General features: G+C 42.7%; 1 protein-coding gene across 6 annotated transcripts in view; it reads right to left on the bottom strand.

Moving 5' to 3' along the window:
* Nucleotides 1-244: 244 nt before the first annotated feature.
* Nucleotides 245-19,771, bottom strand: part of ADGRG4 (adhesion G protein-coupled receptor G4) — a 52,356-nt gene continuing 32,829 nt past the window's right edge. For all 6 annotated transcript variants that reach the window (XM_075573219.1, XM_075573217.1, XM_075573220.1 and 3 more), the window contains 12 exons: nt 18,630-18,795; nt 18,031-18,162; nt 16,555-16,677; nt 15,450-15,495; nt 14,666-14,769; nt 13,804-13,925; nt 12,816-13,084; nt 11,234-11,342; nt 9,674-9,954; nt 8,017-8,118; nt 2,327-2,494; nt 245-605 (listed from right to left, as the gene is read on the bottom strand). In XM_075573219.1, coding sequence (XP_075429334.1) covers nt 514-605; nt 2,327-2,494; nt 8,017-8,118; nt 9,674-9,954; nt 11,234-11,342; nt 12,816-13,084; nt 13,804-13,925; nt 14,666-14,769; nt 15,450-15,495; nt 16,555-16,677; nt 18,031-18,162; nt 18,630-18,795 — 1,714 coding nt within the window. In that variant the 3' untranslated portion in view covers nt 245-513. The remainder of the gene's footprint in view (nt 606-2,326; nt 2,495-8,016; nt 8,119-9,673; nt 9,955-11,233; nt 11,343-12,815; nt 13,085-13,803; nt 13,926-14,665; nt 14,770-15,449; nt 15,496-16,554; nt 16,678-18,030; nt 18,163-18,629; nt 18,796-19,771) is intronic.

The raw sequence follows: 19,771 nt of genomic DNA, 5'->3' as shown, positions 1-19,771 counted from the left end.
CCACCCCACAATGGCCAACCACTTTACCTTTTGTTTCAACATTGTTCTTCAATCCTTCTAGATTGTAAACTCTCATGAGCAGGGTCCTCATTACCTTTTGCATCTTTTTGTGCATGCTTGTCCTGCTTTGTATTTGTATAGAACTCTGGTTTATGTCATTATCAAATCTCTGAACCCCCCATTGTACCGCGCTCCGGAATATGTTGGTGTTTTACAAATAAACAATGGTAATAATAATACTAAGAATTCTCCAGCCTTAGTTTCATTTGCTTACAACAATCTTCAGCAATGTCCTAACACTTCCTGATGTCTCCGATTTGAGAACATGCGTTATAATAATTGCAAACTATTTACTGCATTCTAGTCCATCTCTTGTAAAGATTCGAGAATATCAGTATGTTTTAAACACAAAGATAAAAGCGCAGATAATAACTTCGCAAAGCTTGGTATTTGTGCACAGTTCTGAAACATCATGCTGCAGAAGAATACAGTACAGTATTTTTCATTGTATTTCTATTCCACAAATGTCAAGATTCTTCTTGTGTCAGGATGTTTAGCTGCTTGTTTCGGAGGCACCACGCTGGCTGATCGCATGAATATTCCACCTACATAAAGCAAAGAATAAAGCTAATTATTTAGGATGTTTTTCTCACTCATTTACGTAGCGTAGGGCACATTCTGGCGTATTAACTGAGTAAAAAGTATTTTAATGGCTTTTATTTAAATGTTAACCTTTCTGTGCTAGAGTGTTCAACAGCTCCAATTTATTGCAGACCCTTAGAATATTAAACAGGTTAAGCAGTGTAGTAAAAAGGTTCAGGTACCTGTAGCACCTTCCTGCACTCAACTAATTAATAAAGAAGTCCTTAGTGGAATAACATTCCTTTTATGTTACAATTAACTATCAATGTAATACATGTCCACACATCGGAGAACTGTTCCTAAACCCTCTCCTATGTGATAAGTGTTTGGTGCAGCAATTCATCGGTTAATTACGCAAATCTGGTCTGGCTGCGATTCCCAGGTTCAGTAGTGATGATGCGCAATGACGAGAGTGGTGTTAACACGTACGCTGCGCGCACCTCAGAGAATTGCAAGGTAAGTCTCTTTAAAGGAGCAATACATGCGTGGTTTTTTTTTTTTAATTACTGTTTTTTTTTAACATAGGTTTGAAGCAGGTTTGAAGAACCCCATTTATTTCAGCTCTGGGACCCCCCTGCTTCAAAACATAGAGACCTCCAAAGGGGATGCCGGTGCCTCCACAAAGTTTAAAGCTCCCCGATGATGTCACAGCTTCCTATTGGCCGGTATGACGCGGGGACTTGGAAACTCCACCATGATAGCGGAGCGGCTACCGGCCCCTTTACGGAGGTCTGTATCTTCGGAAGCAGGGTGTCCCCGGAGCTGAAATTAATGGGGTTCAGCTCCGTAGACCCCCCTGCTTCAATCCTACGTTAAAAAATGTCAACAAAAAAAGTGACAAACATATTGGTCAACATTTGAAAGCTTCTCTCAGGTAAATTGGGGGTGAAAATGTGGGCGATTTCTAAAACATCGGGTTATTTGAATTATTTTCAGCTGAAGTCTCAGTGAGTCTCCCTTAGGCTGCGTCCATAGAAGGACCAGCCGTGCTGAGGCGTGCGGACGCTCCGCGCTGAGCCCCTGCATCCTCAATGAGGATGCCTTGAGAGGGGGCTCACGCGAGCGTCAGCAGGCGTGCGGAGGCTTTGGAGTTTTCAGCCGAGCGCCAAGCTGTTTTTCAGCGCGCTGTACGCTGAAAACATCCAATCAGCCTTAAGCAGCGTCAACGTCACAGCACCGTGACATTGACGTCAGTGGGTCGCGGGCAATTGGCCCAGCGACGTCACTGCCCTGCCTACAACCACCTCCCCCCGGCTCCCTTCGCGCACGCTGGCTCGCCTGCAAGTCCGTGGAATCGCGCTGACTTAAGCAGGCGAGCCTCAGCGTTAGCGCGCATCCGCTCTCCTCACCCCTCTATGGCCCGGGCGTTATAAACAGAGAGCATTGGCATATTTGACAAACCAGCAATTCTGCTTTAAAATTACCATTTTTAATTGGAACCGAAAAGCGCGTGTACTTTTTGACCGCCCTATTTCAGTGTGAATTAATTAAATTACATATTTCATATTCCCCTGTAATCTACAGATACATTTAAATTCCATGTTTCCTATTCTCCTCTAACTTACTGTGTATATATATATATACACACACATACACATTTGAATTACACTTTTCAGATTTTCCTGCAATGCGAGCAAATATTTATCTTGCGGTTTGCCATTTTACCCTTTTTACCACAATTTACCATTTCCAGAGTTTCTATCAGGCGGTCCATTCCGCGAAGAACCCGAAGTGCTGGATGAGTTGGATGTGGACTCCGTCGTATTGGACCTGGCTGAGTGGAATGATTGCGATGGTAATTTGTGTACCTGACTTTTTTGTTTTGCTTCTAAATTACTCAGTCTGCTCCAATCTGAAATGTAAAAGAAAAGCTCAATGTGCTATATATTGATGAAAGTACTGATAGGAAACAGCTCCAATGTGCCCCATTACAGAAGTGCCTATTTTTGAAGACGTTCTTGTTAGTCTCCATTCACATTCCCGCCATGGATAAAATTTGTCGCTTCTTCCTCAGCGACATTGACAGAATCCACCCTCTCCTCTGTCAATCTACTGCTAAAACTTTAAGGCCAGGTCCCCGCTGGCTACTGCAGCACCCGCTGTGGTGGACGCTGCAGGGACGAGAGCCACCCCACAATGGGGCCGGGCCCGCTGCGATGGGGGGTGTCGCGCTGCGCCGACAGAAACTCCTGCTCTCAAGAAAATTGTGATCAGGAGTCGCGACAGAGCGCTTGGCCACGCCCCCCAGCGGTTCAGCCAATTAGTACAAACCTGCCGGATGAAGTCACGGCCGCGCCCCCGTCACGCCTCCCCCTGTCTTTCCCCCTGCAGCTCACTGCAGACCGGGGGACTCGGCTGCACGCGTCGCTTGCCTCGCCGACGCGCATGCAGTGCAGGCAGCGGGGCCGTAGTCTAATGCACGCCCTTATCCTCTCCCGTCTGGATTATTGTAACATACTGCTAACAGCAACTGTCTCACAACTTTCTCCTTTGCAACCTGTCCAAAATTCTGCTGCTAGAATAAGTTCACTTCCTCCCAGAATAGTGCCTGCTCATCTTCTTCTTAAACCCCTCTCCTGGCTCCCTTCAAGTTTCAGATCACCTACAAAGTTCTTCTCCTTACCTTCAAGAGTCTCTACTCATCTGCTCCTCCCTACATATCATCTTGGATTTCTCGTTATGTCCCTGCTCATTTCCAACGGTCTGCCCATAACTGTCTCCTTTCCGCTCCTTTAATCTCTACTGCTCTCTCTCGTCTTAAACCTTTTCCCCTCACTGCCCCTTACCTGTGGAACTCCCTCACACTCAGTATAAGCCAAGGACATTCTCTCCCACCCTTTATATCAAAGCTTAAAACTCACCTCCTGAATGAAGCATTTCAATAGCCTAGACTCATGACTAGTTTGGCTACTGTCCGACACCCACACTCCCATCTAGCTCCGTACACTCCCATTCGCTCACTTCCATCTGCAGGTGAAGGACTCCTAACAGTTCCCAGAGTCTCTGTAACTTCCTTTGGGGCCCGAGATTTTAGCCACGCTGCTCCCACTCTTTGGAACAGTCTGTCTCGTACAATTCAGGAGCCTTCCCCCTCTGGATATCTATAGAAACAGGTTCAAGCCCTACCTGTTTACCCAGGCGTTTAATTACTGACCCACAATCTGTCCAGCATTTATTAGCTACAGTACCATCCACATCCTGTATTGCATCTTTCCTTGTGTTTGGTCTTGTTTATAACCTTAAATGTTTTCTTCTTTTTCCCTTTTTGTAACTGTGAAGCGCTTTGAGTCCCATCGGGAGAAAAGCGCTATATAGATAAAGTTATTATTTTTCTTACGTTATTATTGTGGTCAGGCACTGCCATTTACTGCACTTATTCCCCCACTTGCTGTTCCTGTCAGTCTTCCCAACATACCACTTCGATTGTAAGCTCTACAGGGGAGGAATTTCCTTTCCTATTGTCCGATTTTTGTTTGTGGCATGTAACAGGGTACATCCCCTATCAGATAATGGTGCAGGAGAAACATGTTTTCGAAGCCTGAGACAGCACTGAGCAGCATGGCTTAATTAGCCTCCTCAGCTTGCCCCGTTAGGCTAAGGCCCCGGTAACTCAGCTGCAACGCGCGCCGCGAGATTGGCGGTGCATGCAGCCGATTACCTGGTCTGCAGGGAGCTGCAGGAAGAGAGCTGGAGGGTGGGGGGGGGGGGCGTGGCGGGGGAGTGACGGGGGCGCGGCCATGACGTCATCCGGCAGGTTCGCCCTCATTGGCTGAACCGCCAGGGGGTGTGCCGTATCGCTCGACGCGAGTCCTGCTCTCAATTCTATTGAGAGCAGGAGCAGCTCGCACCTCAGCGCTGCGGCCCCCCCTCGTAGCGGGCCCGGCGCCATTGAGGGGAGGGCTCTCGTGCGTGCAGCGTCCGCTGTAGTAGGCAGCGGGGTCAAGCCCTTAGAGACTTTTAAAAAGCCTACAGAGATCCCTGCAGCAGCCTCTGTGATCCATGAAACTACTGCACCTGGACTGCATAAGAGAGACCAACCTGCACAAGGCCCTCAGACTCTCTGATCCAGGGAGACACCCTGGACTGCTGTGGAAAGCGCCCTGGACTTTTTCACCCCCTTTCCTGGCCAGGAGGAAGCCAGAGGGCCCGGAGGTAAAATGTATCAATGTCTGACTCGTGTAATCGTTTGTAAGGGGCTTAGCCACCCAACTTGCAGATAGACTAAGCACTGTTTAGTCAGTGCTCCAAAGAGGAGCTAGGCTATTTCTTTTGCTCCTGTATGTGGAACACAAGCAGATTTTATGTTGTGAAAGCTTCGGCTAATAAAAGCCTATATTATTTTCCTTTTAAATAAGTCTCCTGTTTTAAAACCTCTGCACACATCTCGTCCATGGCACATATTGCATTATAATTCCCTGGGTGGTGTTGTCTCTTTTATAAAGCTCTCGGTACACTGTGGGCGCTATATAAATAAAGACGTACAAGACTACACTTGGACAGGCCCTATTTATTAACCAGTCTTCTGCCTTGAAACAACTTCTGGCGTTGTAAAGCAAATTACAACTCATTGAATTAATGGGCTACAGGGTGTCTTCAGCTTATCACTTAAAAATTACAAAAAATGAGGCAAACCGTTTCAATATAAGGGTAAAAATCACCTAATAGTGTAGCCAGCACAAATATATGAAAGAGAGTAAAAAATAAAAAAAATGCTGGACACCTCAAAAGCGTAGGACAGAAGAGTGCTTAGTAAATATAGCCCTATATATTACAAATACCCTTTCCATTAAATTGACACTTTTGCCGCTGGTACGATGGGATGCAATTACTGACTATTCTGCATGTGGAAAACACTTTGTCATAAACATAACGCACACAATTTAGAATCAAACTTCCTGCCAAATGAAAAAAAAAAACTAATTAAGAATGGTATTGGCAGATATTTTGTTCGGTGTAATTATCGTAACAGCTGCTGTTAAGCTCCATTAATATTCTATATAGCTAGTGTAGCCCTTTTTCTGAACACCTTCCTAAGGGACTACTGGTCGCTGTATAACACCTGCGGCTCCAGGAGATATGAGCCTCCGCTAGCTGGGAGCCTGTGGTAATACTCACACATTTACATAGCGCAGCGCCTCCACCTGGGATGGCTCCCACCAAAGGGGGAAGTGGTTCCTCGCATGACACTCAATAAACACATACACAGTAGAGATAATAACTAATACTTACCTAACACACATATAAAACATAACACAACATAACCTTATACTATAACTGTATACCCTTACACACACAATATCGGTGTTCCCACCCAGTGTCCGGTAATCCCCCACCCAATGTTCCGCACTCCTACGGAGATCGTGGGTGACTGCGCAGTCACAGTTAAGCTAAGGGCCCGGTGGTGCACTTATAATTCAGAGTTACCTGCCGAGCACTCCGGTACTCGGGCCTGCAACGATCTTCACAAAGGGTCAGACGTGCGATGCATCTGTCTGATCCTATCCAGGTGATATTCTCCGTGGACCCCAACGTGGGTCCGAACTCCGTCACTGGAACTGCAGCAGCCGCTGAGTCCCTAACTATCCAAGTGACACACGCTATACTATAGGCCGTCCCTATAGTACAGCAACCTATAGTGGCTTCGGGGAAACTCCTAGGGGCCTACATGGGTTAAGTACCTGTCCCACTCCCCTAACTAACTAAGTCCCAATCCTAACGGTAACTAGCCTCGCAGGAACAACCTGCAGCAACAACATGCAGCACTAACACACCACACACGCAGTCAACCTGCAGACCGCAACACACACAGTCAACCTGCAGACAGCAACACACTGTATACACTGTGCTTACTTGTCAGCGCTCACGGCACTACCAGCCGTGATCCACTGACAAGCCAGCACCCTCTCACACCTAAGGGCGACCTCCCTATCTCGGGCCGTCCCTTATCAATTACCCCCTACCCTCTCATGGATTTGGGGCCTGCCTGGGACTTGGGGATCCTTACCTGGTGCAGGAGCCATTCGCTACCTGCACCCTTCCTTCCCCTTCCTGCTCCCAGCTCCAACTCACGTGACACTAAGCCTGCGAAAAGTATCCTTTCTCCTGTGTGGGAATCCTCCAGCCCTATTGGCTCCTATCAGACACCTGGTGCCTGCCTCCCTATGCCTCCTGGGAGTTGTAGTTCCCAGGAGGCTGCTAAAGCATTGGGGCCGCGTGCGCACTTGCCCTGCGCATGCGCGAACGCCTAATGGCCGCCGCAACCTTTTCCTCGCCGTCCCTGCCCTCGCGCGACTTCTCCCTAGCCGCCGAGTCCCTCCTGCGCACGCTCGCGCAATGTGTCATGGCGGCCCCCGCTAGCCGGGTGCGCCGCCGGAGCTCCAGGGATGCCAAGCGCTCCCTGCACTGGCCCCCACCCTCGCGAAGTGCCGGCGGGTCCGTCGCTGCCTCTGGCGGCACCCGCGACCACTCGGCACTCGCGGAGGGGGGTCAGTGAGTCAAAAATAACCCCGGGGCTACATTAGTAAATATAAAGTGGTAAAGAAAATAAAAAAAACAATGACTGTGAAAAAAGCCCTATCTCAGTGCAAAGTCTGCATATGGTCTAACATATTAGGTTCCTGCATTAACTTTGATGCACTTTTGTGTATATGCGCGGTTATAATAATGTCCCATTTGCATGTAACTAACAGTAATGACTGGTATAGTTAATGCAATGCTTTTTATGGGAGAAAACCTGACTTAATGTTACGTTATTTCACCTTTGAAGATAAGCGGTTGGTCTTAAAAGCAGCAAACCCAGTTTCACGTCTTTATTAGAGAATTGAAGCAGGGGGTCTTTGGAGCTCTGGGGACCCACCCGCTTCCAGAGACACAACTCCGTAGGGGTGCCTGTATCTCTGCAGTCAGACACCTGTGTGCCCAACATAATGGCGGCATTTAAATGTCCCCGTCACGCGGGCCAATAGGAAGCTGTTACGTCATCCGGTGTGACTTCCTATTGGCCTGCATAACCGGGACATTTAAACTGAAATGAGATACCGGCACCATTGCGGAGGTAAGCATCTCTGGAGGCAGGGGGTCCATGGGGCTGAAATGAACACAGTTCAGCTCCAGAGACCCCCTGTTTCAATCATGTAATAATATTTTTTTGTTAATGAAGCCCGTATTGCTGCTTTAACATGCTATTAACATAGGTTAACACCTCTTAACACTGTTTTGCGAATCTGGGCCATAATTCATTTAAATGTTCAAAGATGTACCCTTATACCTACAAGTTTTCTTGAGATGTTGCAAGACATGTTCACAAAGTTGTGTGGGTGATATGCTCCACACTTGCATGAGTCATAGAAAGTATAAAAATAGGCAGATTCTCACCAGAACAGTTGTCGAGTCTGAACCTCCCACAGCATAAGTGCATCCTCCATTGCTTTCGTACATTCTCTTTCATCAGACAGTGAAACAGAAAGATAAAGAAGCCTAGCAAAACGGAACAAAGCATTTTAATCAGAGTATTTTGCCGTATGCGGCATCTCTCCCTCTTGACTTTGTACCATTGTGATTTTTATTCCCATTGGTTCCCATTTGCTATCTTAGTATCTGACAACAAAAAAAAAGCATTCTTGTTTTTTAATAAATAATTGCTTAACCATACTCAGCAAACGTAGTCTCGCTTGTTCTTTGCATGCTACATATGCCTAACATTAAAGAATTGACCCAGTGATGCTTTCAGTACCAGAATGCCCTGCAATACAATGCAGCGTTATGTTTTTCGGGCCACCCTGTCTCTAAACAGGATTCAAATATTTTAAAGTCATCATTTTCTGCACCTCGAAGTTCAATTAAAATCGTCAAACGTTTCAAATATCAAATGCACTGTAAAGTTTTTTTTGCGTATTTTTATACTTCGAACTCTGGGGTAAGATAACTTGGGAAAGTACCGAGGTGGTGATTCAATAATCACTGTGCTTCCTCCGAGCAGCTGTGAGATGTGAAAGGTGAGTGGCTATGTGCTGCAGTCAGTTTGCAAAGGTAGTGGGTGTCTGGCTTTTCTGTCGCCAAGACGTTCTCAAACTTTGCAAACTTGACTCTGATCTTTCATTCTTTCAGTTCTGAAGGAGCTTGCATCTGTATCTTGTCCATGAAATATCTGTAAACTGAATGTGTATAATAACCTTTGCTCATGTAATGCAGCCATTTCTTATTCTAACTCTGAATTTTCGTGTCTGTCTCTTATGCAACAAAAATAACTGTATTGAATTGTAGTTCTCAAACTGACTGTAAAGTATTGCGATGCCCCCTTAAGTGGAGGCCTGTATTGACTTACAAAATAAATGATGATAATGATGCTCATTATGATCAGTAGGCTCGAACAAGGTGGTTTTAATGGACCAGCGTGACATTTCTTCTTAGATATCGGCTCCTATTTAATTTGCCATGAAGCTGTTTTCCGTTCACTAAAAAAGATTGCAGCTCAATTAATTTGAATGGGGTAGAAATCCTGCCAAGCAGGGAGCAGACAGCTTCACAGCACACTGAATATGGACCATAGTCATAGACTCTTCCTCAAATGTTCTATGATCATAATTCTGGATTTTGACAATGCACATAAAGAAGGAACCTGTGAGGTCTTCGTAGCTTCTGTGCAGCCACATCTATGAAGTATTGTCACGTTGAGTCATTAGAAGGTATCACACATCTACTCTTCTCCAGGACCCATATGTTCTGCTAGAGCGGGGGTGGACAACTCCAATCTTCCAGGGCCACCACCAGGTCACGCCTCAGGATATCCCTTCTTCAGCACAGTTATTGATTGAGTCACCTGTGCCGAAGCAGGGATATTCTTAAAACCTGACCTGTTGGGGTCCTTTGCGCACTGGCGTTGGGCCCCCCTGTGCTAGGGTGTCTTATATTAACAATGAGTAGCAGGCCTTCCAGTACGATTGCAGTTCAATCACCCCAATGTTCTATGAGTGCTGATGTCTACTATGTCTCATTGTGACAGAAATAAGAATCATGCCTAATATGCACTCACCTTGTAATGTGTTAAAAATGGCAAAAAGGTACAAAAATGTAACTCTAACGGGATCCCAGGCGAAAAAGGCAAAACCCCAGGTTAAGCCAAGTAAAAAGGCAAGGCTGATCGTGCCTTTGAGGTCATGGAGAAAGAGTAGCTTCCAGTTCTTCATCCTTTTAGATTTTATTGAATTTATTTGAAGAATGACAACAATAAACATGGAGATATTCATAAGGAATATTACGCAGAAGTAGCCCACCACTGACAGGTAAAATACCACATCGTTCTGAATCCAGCAGCTGTGAAGAGAACAAAACGTGTGACGTCTTAGGAAGTGACACTGATTGTGATACTGATGGAGGTTTACCAATCACTAAAAACCATTATCTGTCAGTGACCGGTCTTTACTTACATTGGCATTCACAAACAGTAATGGCTATTGCACTTTATTGAATAAACTCCCTGAAGTGCAATAGTCGTTATTCATTGTTAATTGTCAAATGTTGCTGAATAGTCGCTCAACAATAAATATTGTTGAATAACTGCGGTTAACCAGTGATCATGGGTATTACTTTAGCGAGCAGTCCTCATAAACCGGTACACTGGCTACATGTAAATCGTCGGACTGGGGCGTCTAAAGTGCACCGGGGAATCTCATTGTAGGGCTCTCCTGACCCCTGACCGTGGTTGGGGAGGTGAGTGCAAAGCCACGGAGCCTTCTGGTGCTGAGCAGGGAGCAGGGGGAGGGGGGAGACCACTGGAAACTATCCATGAGCTTCTAAATCACTGTATCAACCTTTACTAATGACCTGAATGGTTATATTCTCCCATTTAGTAACAATTCTTTCCTCTAAAATTCTCACCATCCCGTCCCCCATATTTACAACATGCTCTTCTATTTCCTTTTTTCCCTACCGTTTGCAGTCCCTGAATCTTTTTGGACCCTGCACTCTGGAATAACCCTTTAGTTTCTATGCACTCACCTTCCTTTATGTTCTCTCCTTAATTCTCACAACTGTTATATATCTTTCCGTTTCTGTTCTCTCCCTAGAACCCTTCTTTCCTTTTTGTATCACGTTATAGTTTTTAGTATTACATTTTGCACCTGCTTCTATGTATTTTGTCAAGTGGCTAGTGATTGATATTATACATCACGGTCCCAATGTGCTAATTTGCATGACCCTACCCAGAATCCTTATCTGCAGCTTAACCACTGTATGACTGACAATAGGGTGAGTGAAGTCAGTTTGTTTAAGACATGCAGATACATTCCTGGGTGCTCTACCTGTACTGTAACTTTTCTAGATATCTTTCCTATTCAACATCAAATGAAAATATCACTTGTTAGCACATTGACGTCTCAGGCAGGCCTATCACCCTGTCTTCCCCCATTATCCCTTAGCAAACAGTGCTTCCACTGCAGCCAGGGATTCTGGGTAATGACATGCAAATGAGCACATAGTGTGTCAACTTTTGCTTCTTGTCCATTTTAACATGTGGCCCCAAACAGCGTATGCCTGCAGCATTACACAGCTTTTCAGCACAGCATGGGTTAAATTGCTGCAACTTGTTACTCACAAATTGTCGGGGTTGTCATTGGAGAGAGTATATTGTTTGAAATTAGATTCGCTTCCATAGAAATCTCGGTTTATAATCAGTACAATGGCAACTACAATTGCAGGTATTCCTATAAAAGAAAGAAGAACTTATATGAAGCAATGACATCTGGTAATTTATTCTTTAAAAATATTAGATTTATTTATTTTAAAATACAAGGCTGCTATTCAGCTCGAGATAGTGATCACAGATATAACTGTTTAACAAGGCGTCAGGTATCCAAATATATCAATACTATACAGACATACCCTGATTTAAGGACACTCACTTTAAGTACACTCGCGAGTAAGGACATATCGCCCAATAGGCAAACATCAGCTCGCGCATGCGCCTGTCAGCACGTCCTGAACAGCAATACCGGCTCCCTACCTGTACCGAAGCTGTGCGCAAGCGGGGAGACTATAGAGCCTGGTACACGTGTTATTTACATCAGTTATGCACGTATATGACGATTGCAGTACAGTACATGCATCGATAAGTGGAAAAAAGGCGAGTGCTTCACTTTAAGTACATTTTCGCTTTACATACATGCTCTGGACCCATTGTGTAAGTTAATGCGGGGTATGCCTGTATGTGAATTATTGGTGAATACAAAAAAAAACCTTAACACAGGCAGTTCCACTTATGACCAAGGTGAATGAATGGCAGACAGTGATGTGTTTGAGGAGTTGGATGGTCTCTAGGTGAATGAATGCCAGACAGTGATGTGTTATTAAATTAAATGTAAAAATGCTACAAGTATCTTCTCATTGTACAGAGCTGATAGATTTTATATATATATATATATATATATATATATATATATATATTTATAATCTATCAGCTCTGTACAATGAGAAGATACTTGTAGCATTTTTTAATAAAAAAAAAACAACAACTCTGAATGACATTTTCAATGTATCATAATGGAACGAGCATTTTTTGCTTCTATAGCAACCATTTACAAAATCACATCCCCTTCCTCTTCTGGGATAGACTCTGGCACACCCCTTTTTTGAGCCCTGCCCTCTCTCTAGCAGTGCACCAATTATATCTAGTGACTGCCTGGTCACATGATCCTCCCCACAAAACTTTGCCTCTTTGGTCCTCTTCTGCTGCACTGACAGCCATTTAGTGAACCCCCCCGAGCCAAATCTTTGCCGATTGATCACAGGAGAACGGATCGATCGGCAACTTAGCTAATTACTTATTGTGTGGATTGTATTGATGCACATATTAAGGGGGAACAATCTTTATGCGTGCAACAGAATGTGTAGAACCAATGTATCAGCCACCGCTATTCTTCAATGATTGGAACCCTGACGTTTAACACAGGCATATATTGGAATATATTGCAGTCTGTTCTGGGACTCATGGGAGATACAGTACTGACTTGTGGGAAATGATACCCCTAATTTCAATTGTATTTTTTTTTTTTTTAAATGAAACCTACTTCTTAGTTACAGAATCAACACCACAGCTGCATATGATGGAAATCATTTGTGAATCATGCTGCCTTCAGCATATCATATCCAAATGTCAAGGACATTAGCATTGTACTTACCCCATCCAGCAATGCAGAATTTTAATATGTAGTTCCGAATGTATACATTAAAAACTTTGACGAGGGCAAAATACATGTGGACAGCTTCCAGCCCCATCCACGTAAAAGAGGCCAGCAAAAAGTAATGGAGCAAAGCAGCACAGGAGATGCACAGGCCATAACTTTGGAATGATGATAGCCAGTTGTTGATCAGAAATACCAAGTTCAGCATAAGCAGTGCCGAAGACAGATTCATCAATATTTTGGAAGGATAATCTTTTCGCAGAGGTCTGAAAGGAAAGAATAGTTCTGTAAAAAGAAATTTTGCAATCAAAAGAGGCAAACCCCCGTTAGCTGGCAAAAAAAAAATAACGTTTAGAAAACAAGCTAGCAATGTAATCGTCTTCCTTAAACACACGCACATAAAGCAAACTTTTGGTGGTAATTCAGAAGAATTTTGTTTTAATTCGGGGCCTCTGACGGGGACTAAAAAAAAAAATCCTAAAAAATAAGAACGGGATTCTTTGGTTAAGTGTTTGATTCTTTTAGTATTTCGTTTTTTACTGTTGATTCCTTACGTCAGGGATGACCAACTCCAGTACTCAAGAGCTAGCAAGAGGTCAGATTTTCGGGATATCCCTGCTTCAGCACAGGTGACGCAATCAATCGGTCGACTTCGACTGAGCCACTGATTGAGCCACCTGTGCTCAAGCAGGGATATCCTGAAAACTCCCTTTAAGAGCCCTAAACAGTGTTAAGCTTTATAGCACTTTACAACTGAATCATTTGAATGGGCCATAAGTTGCCATATCACTTTGACTGAGCCACTAATTCAGCCACCTGCGCTGAAGCAGGGATGGCTTAAAAAAACAGACCTGTTGGTAGCCCTTGAGGATTCCAGTTGGCTACCCCTGCCTTATGTCCATTACTATTTTTATTACTAACACAATTTGGATATGTTCTTTGTGACATGCTATACTTAAATAATATAATAAATAAAATATCTTACTTAAATGCCAAATATGTTACCAGGGAAATTCCCAGGAAAACAGAAGCCGTGCCACATCCCACGTATGTTAAAATGCTCATTATGAACTCGTTCAAAGGGTCAAGTGGTTTCCTGGAAAGGTCCTGATAAACGTAAGGGAACATTCCCAATCAGCATTCATATACAGTATCCTGCATTAGTTCAATTCAATATCCGAGGCGGCATTCCGAAAGTGCTATTGAATTAAGGTCTTTGCCACATTAAGTTATTTAACACACAATGATGCAAAGTACATTTATGAAAATACATAATCCTTAATGAAATATCTCTTATATGTGTGGTATTTCATGCAAAGGAATATAGTATGTATGACCCAGTGTGTTGTAACCTTTTTTTTTAGTTAAGGAACCCTATAATTATATAGAGAAATTCTGAGGAACCCCAACCCTCTCTAATAGCGCATCTGAGATGAGATGCATTGTAAGGAACCCCGACCCTCTCTAATAGCGCGTCTGAGATCAGATGCATTGTAAGGATCCCCAACCCTCTCTAATAGCGCGTCTGAGATCAGATGCATTGTAAATTCTTCAATTACCTGAAAATTGCAGGGAACCCTGTAATGATGCCCAGGGAACCCCTGTTGAAATACACTGCTATGACCTTTTGTTCTAGTTAATCCCCTTGTTTTACTTTCAACTATATACATAAAAACAGAAGACTTTGTTACAAGGATAACCTTGGTAGTGCAAAAGCTTAGCCTGACACAGACTTGTCTAGTTCATATTGGTTACTTCTTACAGTATATACAGAGCAGTGACATCTGTAAACCCATTCACCTTGTGACAAATCCCCATGTACTGTATCTTGTGACTTGAGTACCTACCAGGAGAACTCCAAAGTGAGTGAGATGGTAACAGTGACACGTAGTATACTTTATGTTATTAAATTTTACTTTACATCCAGACGTATTCCATCCGCCTATTCCATCTGCACCAGAAAGAAAATACAAAAGAGTTACATTGGAGTAGAGTTCATAAATGTAACATCACTTTTAGAAATCACTTGTATGCAGCGTCCAGGGAAACTCTTACTAATCGAGCCTCCCATAACAGGGTGATGTGTCTCAGATCGTTGTTTCGAATGACTGTCAGGCATTGGGGGTTGCTGACTCCTAATTATTTCATTCTACATGACACATAAAATCATTCTCTGGATGTACGTCAATGCAAAGGATGCAGATGCTATATATAGTGTGTTGATATATCGTAAGAACTGCCTAGTTTTAGCCGTGCTAATAAAAGCTTGTTATGCTGCCGGTCTGCGCATGTCAAGAGTCATTAAAATGATCTGAAATATCAATAATCAGAAAGTGTTTCTAAAAAGGAAGGGTGAGCTCTTGTGCTGGTGTTTTGGTTGCAAAGAAAGGATGTGTGTTGGTTTTGCTGGAACTTGTGTTTTTTTCTTCTTCAAATAAGTAGGAAACATTTGTCAAATGTTTTGAAGTTTACATTTCTTTGATGTTTGCAAATTGAAAAGATCGCCAAGTTTCTTTTAGAAAAGGTTCTTTCTGAATTTCGACCCGAACAAACTTTTTTTGCGAAGTTCTGATCTGGAACCCGCGAACCTGCCCAATCATTGCTAAGAATACTAAAGGTAATAGCACTTACTATTTTGATGAAAGTCCCAAAACACACAATGTACAGGATTCTTGTCCTAAAAGGAAAGAAATACATACCCTGAGGGTGTAACACTTGGAACTGAAATGTTATTTAAAAAAAAAATATATATATATATATATATATATATATACCGATTTTGTGCAGATAGCAATGAAACGATAAAAGAGAAACTGGCATTGGTCAAGGGGAATTTATTAGTAACCTACGTCTCTGAGAAGATGTCATTGTATGTATCTAGAGGGAACATGAAAGTGCAAAGGGCAGTGGCTGGCTGTCCAGGTATGGGCTATAAATGGAATAAGGGACTAGACAAAGAAAAGGTAGCGCTAATCTAAAGGAAGACCCGCAGCCTTTGATATAACTCTGACCCCCCGGGTCAGATATAGAACAGGAAAAAAACGTGAAAAAAAGGAAAAAGAATAAATGGAATAAGGCTTAGGGCCTTATTCTATATCAGCGGAAGTAGCCCAGTTGAGACTGTTTTTGACACAAATTCCCCAAAGTTCCAGCCGCTTCAGCTGATATAGAATGAGCCCCTAAGGCTCCACTAAGCGCCGATATGAAGTATCACACTGCGATCCCGCATCGATCCAGCGAAGCTCCCTCGAAGAGCCCTAAACAGTGATATTAAGCTGAACAGCACCTTACAACTGAATGATTTGAGTGGGCCATAGGTAGCCTTGTGGCTCATTACTATTTAATAAATCTGGCCCCAAGTGTACTCGTAACACCCTCTTGGGAAGAGTCTATATTTTATTAGATTGAAATACTGTATTTATAATATATACAAATCTCATTCTTTTCAATAATGTGCGTGTTTCAATTAGTCGTTTTACTCTGAAGGAACATTGTGCAATGAATTAGGTAACCCGATCAATAATAACATTTATAAGCCAAGTGAATGGATAGCCAGATGCAATGAATTATCTGAAGAGGTTACTGAGGAATTATATCACAGTGATGTACAGTACTGTAGGTTGTTCCCTTCCTGAATGAATACACAGACTAGGAAAACAGTTACAATGAAACACTGCTCGTCAGGTTGAAATGCAACAGGACGATGAGCATTGGCGCCCGAAGCAGAGCAGCTTACCTTATTTGGGAGAATATGCCTCAGAGTTAAGACCACTGGATCACTTAGATCCCGAATCTTAGTATTAGCTACACTGGCACTTACAACATATGTGTTTAATTGGGAATTGCTGGAACCTTCATCCTACAACACAAAGTATAAAGTCAAAATTACAATACCAGTGGAGGTTTTAGTTAAAAAAAATTTAACCTAGATTTGGCTGCGCTAACTGTATCAAGCAGCAAACTAACCCGCACACGTTTCTGCTTCCTATGTAGTGTTCACATGAAGATGAGACATGGGAAGCATTGAAAGCTTTGTATGCAATAACATATCTTTTGTCCTTTGTTTTGACCTTGACCGGAAGTCAAAAAGGTAAATTGTCATAAACATAACCAATACTAATTAAAATGAGTTTCTAGACGATGTGTTGCAATACAGTTTTCTACACATCTAACTACAAAGGGAAAATATATTCGCTCTCAAAAGCGGGTGAAAAAATAACTTTAGTTCATTTATTACAAATATACTATAAAGGACTAAAGTGACTTTTTTTTTTAGTAAGGGCAACACACGAAAAGTTTTAATAAATGAACAGAAATGTTTTTTTATCAGCTCAGATTACCCAGCAACCCCAATGATTCACGTGTACTTTACTATGTAACAGTAATCTTAAACTAGAAAAGCCCAAATACACTAATCTCCATTAGTTGTGTTAATAGTAATCCTTAGGCACTAAAGAGAATAAGGCTAACCTAGTTTGACTCATTTAAATAGTGGAGGGGGAGGAAGAGTTTAGTAGAGTATTTATATACCTCCACAAACACTCCTTTATACAACATGTGGACATATACCTGTGAACACGCCTCTGATACCTGGGAAATAGCCTACATATAAAAATGCAAAGTATATTCAAATGCTTTCAAGTCGCATATTTGCTAGGTATCTCAGCTACGCCTCCCACACCTCCGCCATTTTCAGGGTCCGGATGGGAATAAGACATGCTTAATGTCACATTATTGGAAGCCAACGCATCGTGGCCCCACAATAACGTGGCGTTACGTCTATGCTAATGGGATAAACAATGGCGTTCACTTCAGGGAAAGTAACATCCTACTGTTTTAGGTAAAACCGCGTCATTGGCCTGATTGAACAGAGACTAGTGTATCTGGCCCTTGGTCTTGTAGAATGTCGGCAACTCATTGTTAACTACCCATGCTGACCTCTCTGATACATTGACTTCAACAAAACAAAACAGTTTCCTGTTCTGGTATAACATTTTATTGTATAAAGCAGGGGTGGCCACCGTCTGTCCTCAAGGGCCATCACCAGGTCAGGTTTTCAGGATAGCCCTGCTTCAGCACAGGTGGCTCAATCAGTAGCGGCTTAGTCAATGACTGAGCCACCTGTGCTGAAGCAGGGCTATCCTGAAAACCAGACCTGTTGGTGGCCACCCCTTGTTTAGAGTACAGTGAACTTCAAAACATAAACATTTACCTTAAAAAGTGCTGTTTTACCGAAGAAGTTAAACTGCACTTTAGAAGTGGCTGTAACAGCGTGGCCGCGTATTGCTCCAGGTAAACGTACAAAGGCCACTGCCTTGCCAACTGGAAATTTCTGCATACTGATCTGTTTGAAGAATATTCCATTCCATTAAGACATATTCCTCACCATCACCGTCAGATTCTAGCATTGTGAAAGGAAAGGGCGTTCATGTGGGACTTGCATATTCTGTTACCAAAACCTGAATGTGAAGCACTTATCTAGCTTTGCTATTTCTAACTTTTAGAATATATCTTGATTTAAAGAGCTTGTCCCACCATTATTATGTAGATAGTGCAGTTGGTAAAACTCTTCCCCCGCCCCCCCACTCCCCTTATAGGATATGTATTCCATGCTGGTGAGTTCCTCTGTTGGTTTCTACCAGTTTTGGAAAATAAAGTAGATCACCAGCATTATGACTTTTGATGTTGGAAAGGTTGGGCATGATGCAATGACTAGGACATGTTGTACAGTGATAGGCCATTGGCTGTGAATGGGTTATGTGATATAATATGAAGAATGCGTGAAGAATATATTTTGTACAGCAATCAAACCTCAGGATCCTTTCCTTCCAAATAGGACATAACGGTAAAGAAAACTTCTTCAAATTCACTGAAATTCACTTTCGATACAGATATAACCAGGGTTTGTGCTGTGATGTTGGCCATTTCCCCAGAAAAGGTCATTTTATATCCAAGCTCTTCTGTAATACCCAGAATCCTTCCAATGAGTAAAAAAAAGAACAGCGTAAACACATATGAAAAACAAATAAAGTTCATACTACAGCATGAAATATATCTTCCATTACAAGTAGCTGTCCATGTTGCTCAATTTGTTTGGAGCTGTAATTTTGTTTTACCTAAACGACGGGGTCCTTGGAAATGATCAACCATTCCCCGGCCTCCAGGGATACCCCTCCTACCCTATTGCTGAGTGTAAGATATCCAGTATCAATACAGAATGTCAAGGTATATATTATATCTGATTTGTAAAGGTTATTTCTTCCTTTGGTATATATTGGGATATATTCAGTTACATTGTAGAGCTACATTGAGGGTGCAGCTGACCTGCAGGTCTCTATAGAGAAACCCTGGTTAGGATGGCACTTGAATGATTATTGACAACTCTGGTTTTAGCTGAGGAAAGAGGCTATGACAGGAGCTATGGGAATCTTCCAGTACATATGCCATATTTGGTTATTCTCTGTATGGAGGCGTGGGCAGTTTCTTACGAAATTACATCAGGTTAGCTGTAGGACCTTTGCTGGAAGTGGAGTCAGTTATTCTCAAGAGCTGACTGGATAGTTTTTGGATCCAAATGTAGCACAGAGTGAGGGAGGAGAAGCACATTTTGATACCACCATGATGTAGCAAGAGACAGGCGAGAGGCACAGAATGATTGATTCCACCAGGATGTGAGGACATAGTGATTCCACCACGAGGAGACAGACGGGTTAACAAAGACGAAGAAAATAGAAGTTTTATCATGATATTAAGAATGATCCCACTCAGAAAGAAAACTATGCAACCATTTTTAAGAATACCATAACTTATTTGGAACATCGCCACCATTTTGTAATATTTTAAGTTAAGAATTTATCTTCAAAATAAACGTTTCTTTTTATATGATGAACCAGAATTACTGAGGTCTGTTATGTTGGAGTAATTATGAAAGAGACGTTAAAGGACATTTTACA

This window comes from Ascaphus truei, chromosome 16 (assembly GCF_040206685.1).
Source record: "Ascaphus truei isolate aAscTru1 chromosome 16, aAscTru1.hap1, whole genome shotgun sequence".
Lineage (NCBI taxonomy): Eukaryota > Metazoa > Chordata > Amphibia > Anura > Ascaphidae > Ascaphus > Ascaphus truei.
Note: the sequence above shows the minus strand (reverse complement) of the source record. Positions and strands in the feature narration are given on the sequence as shown.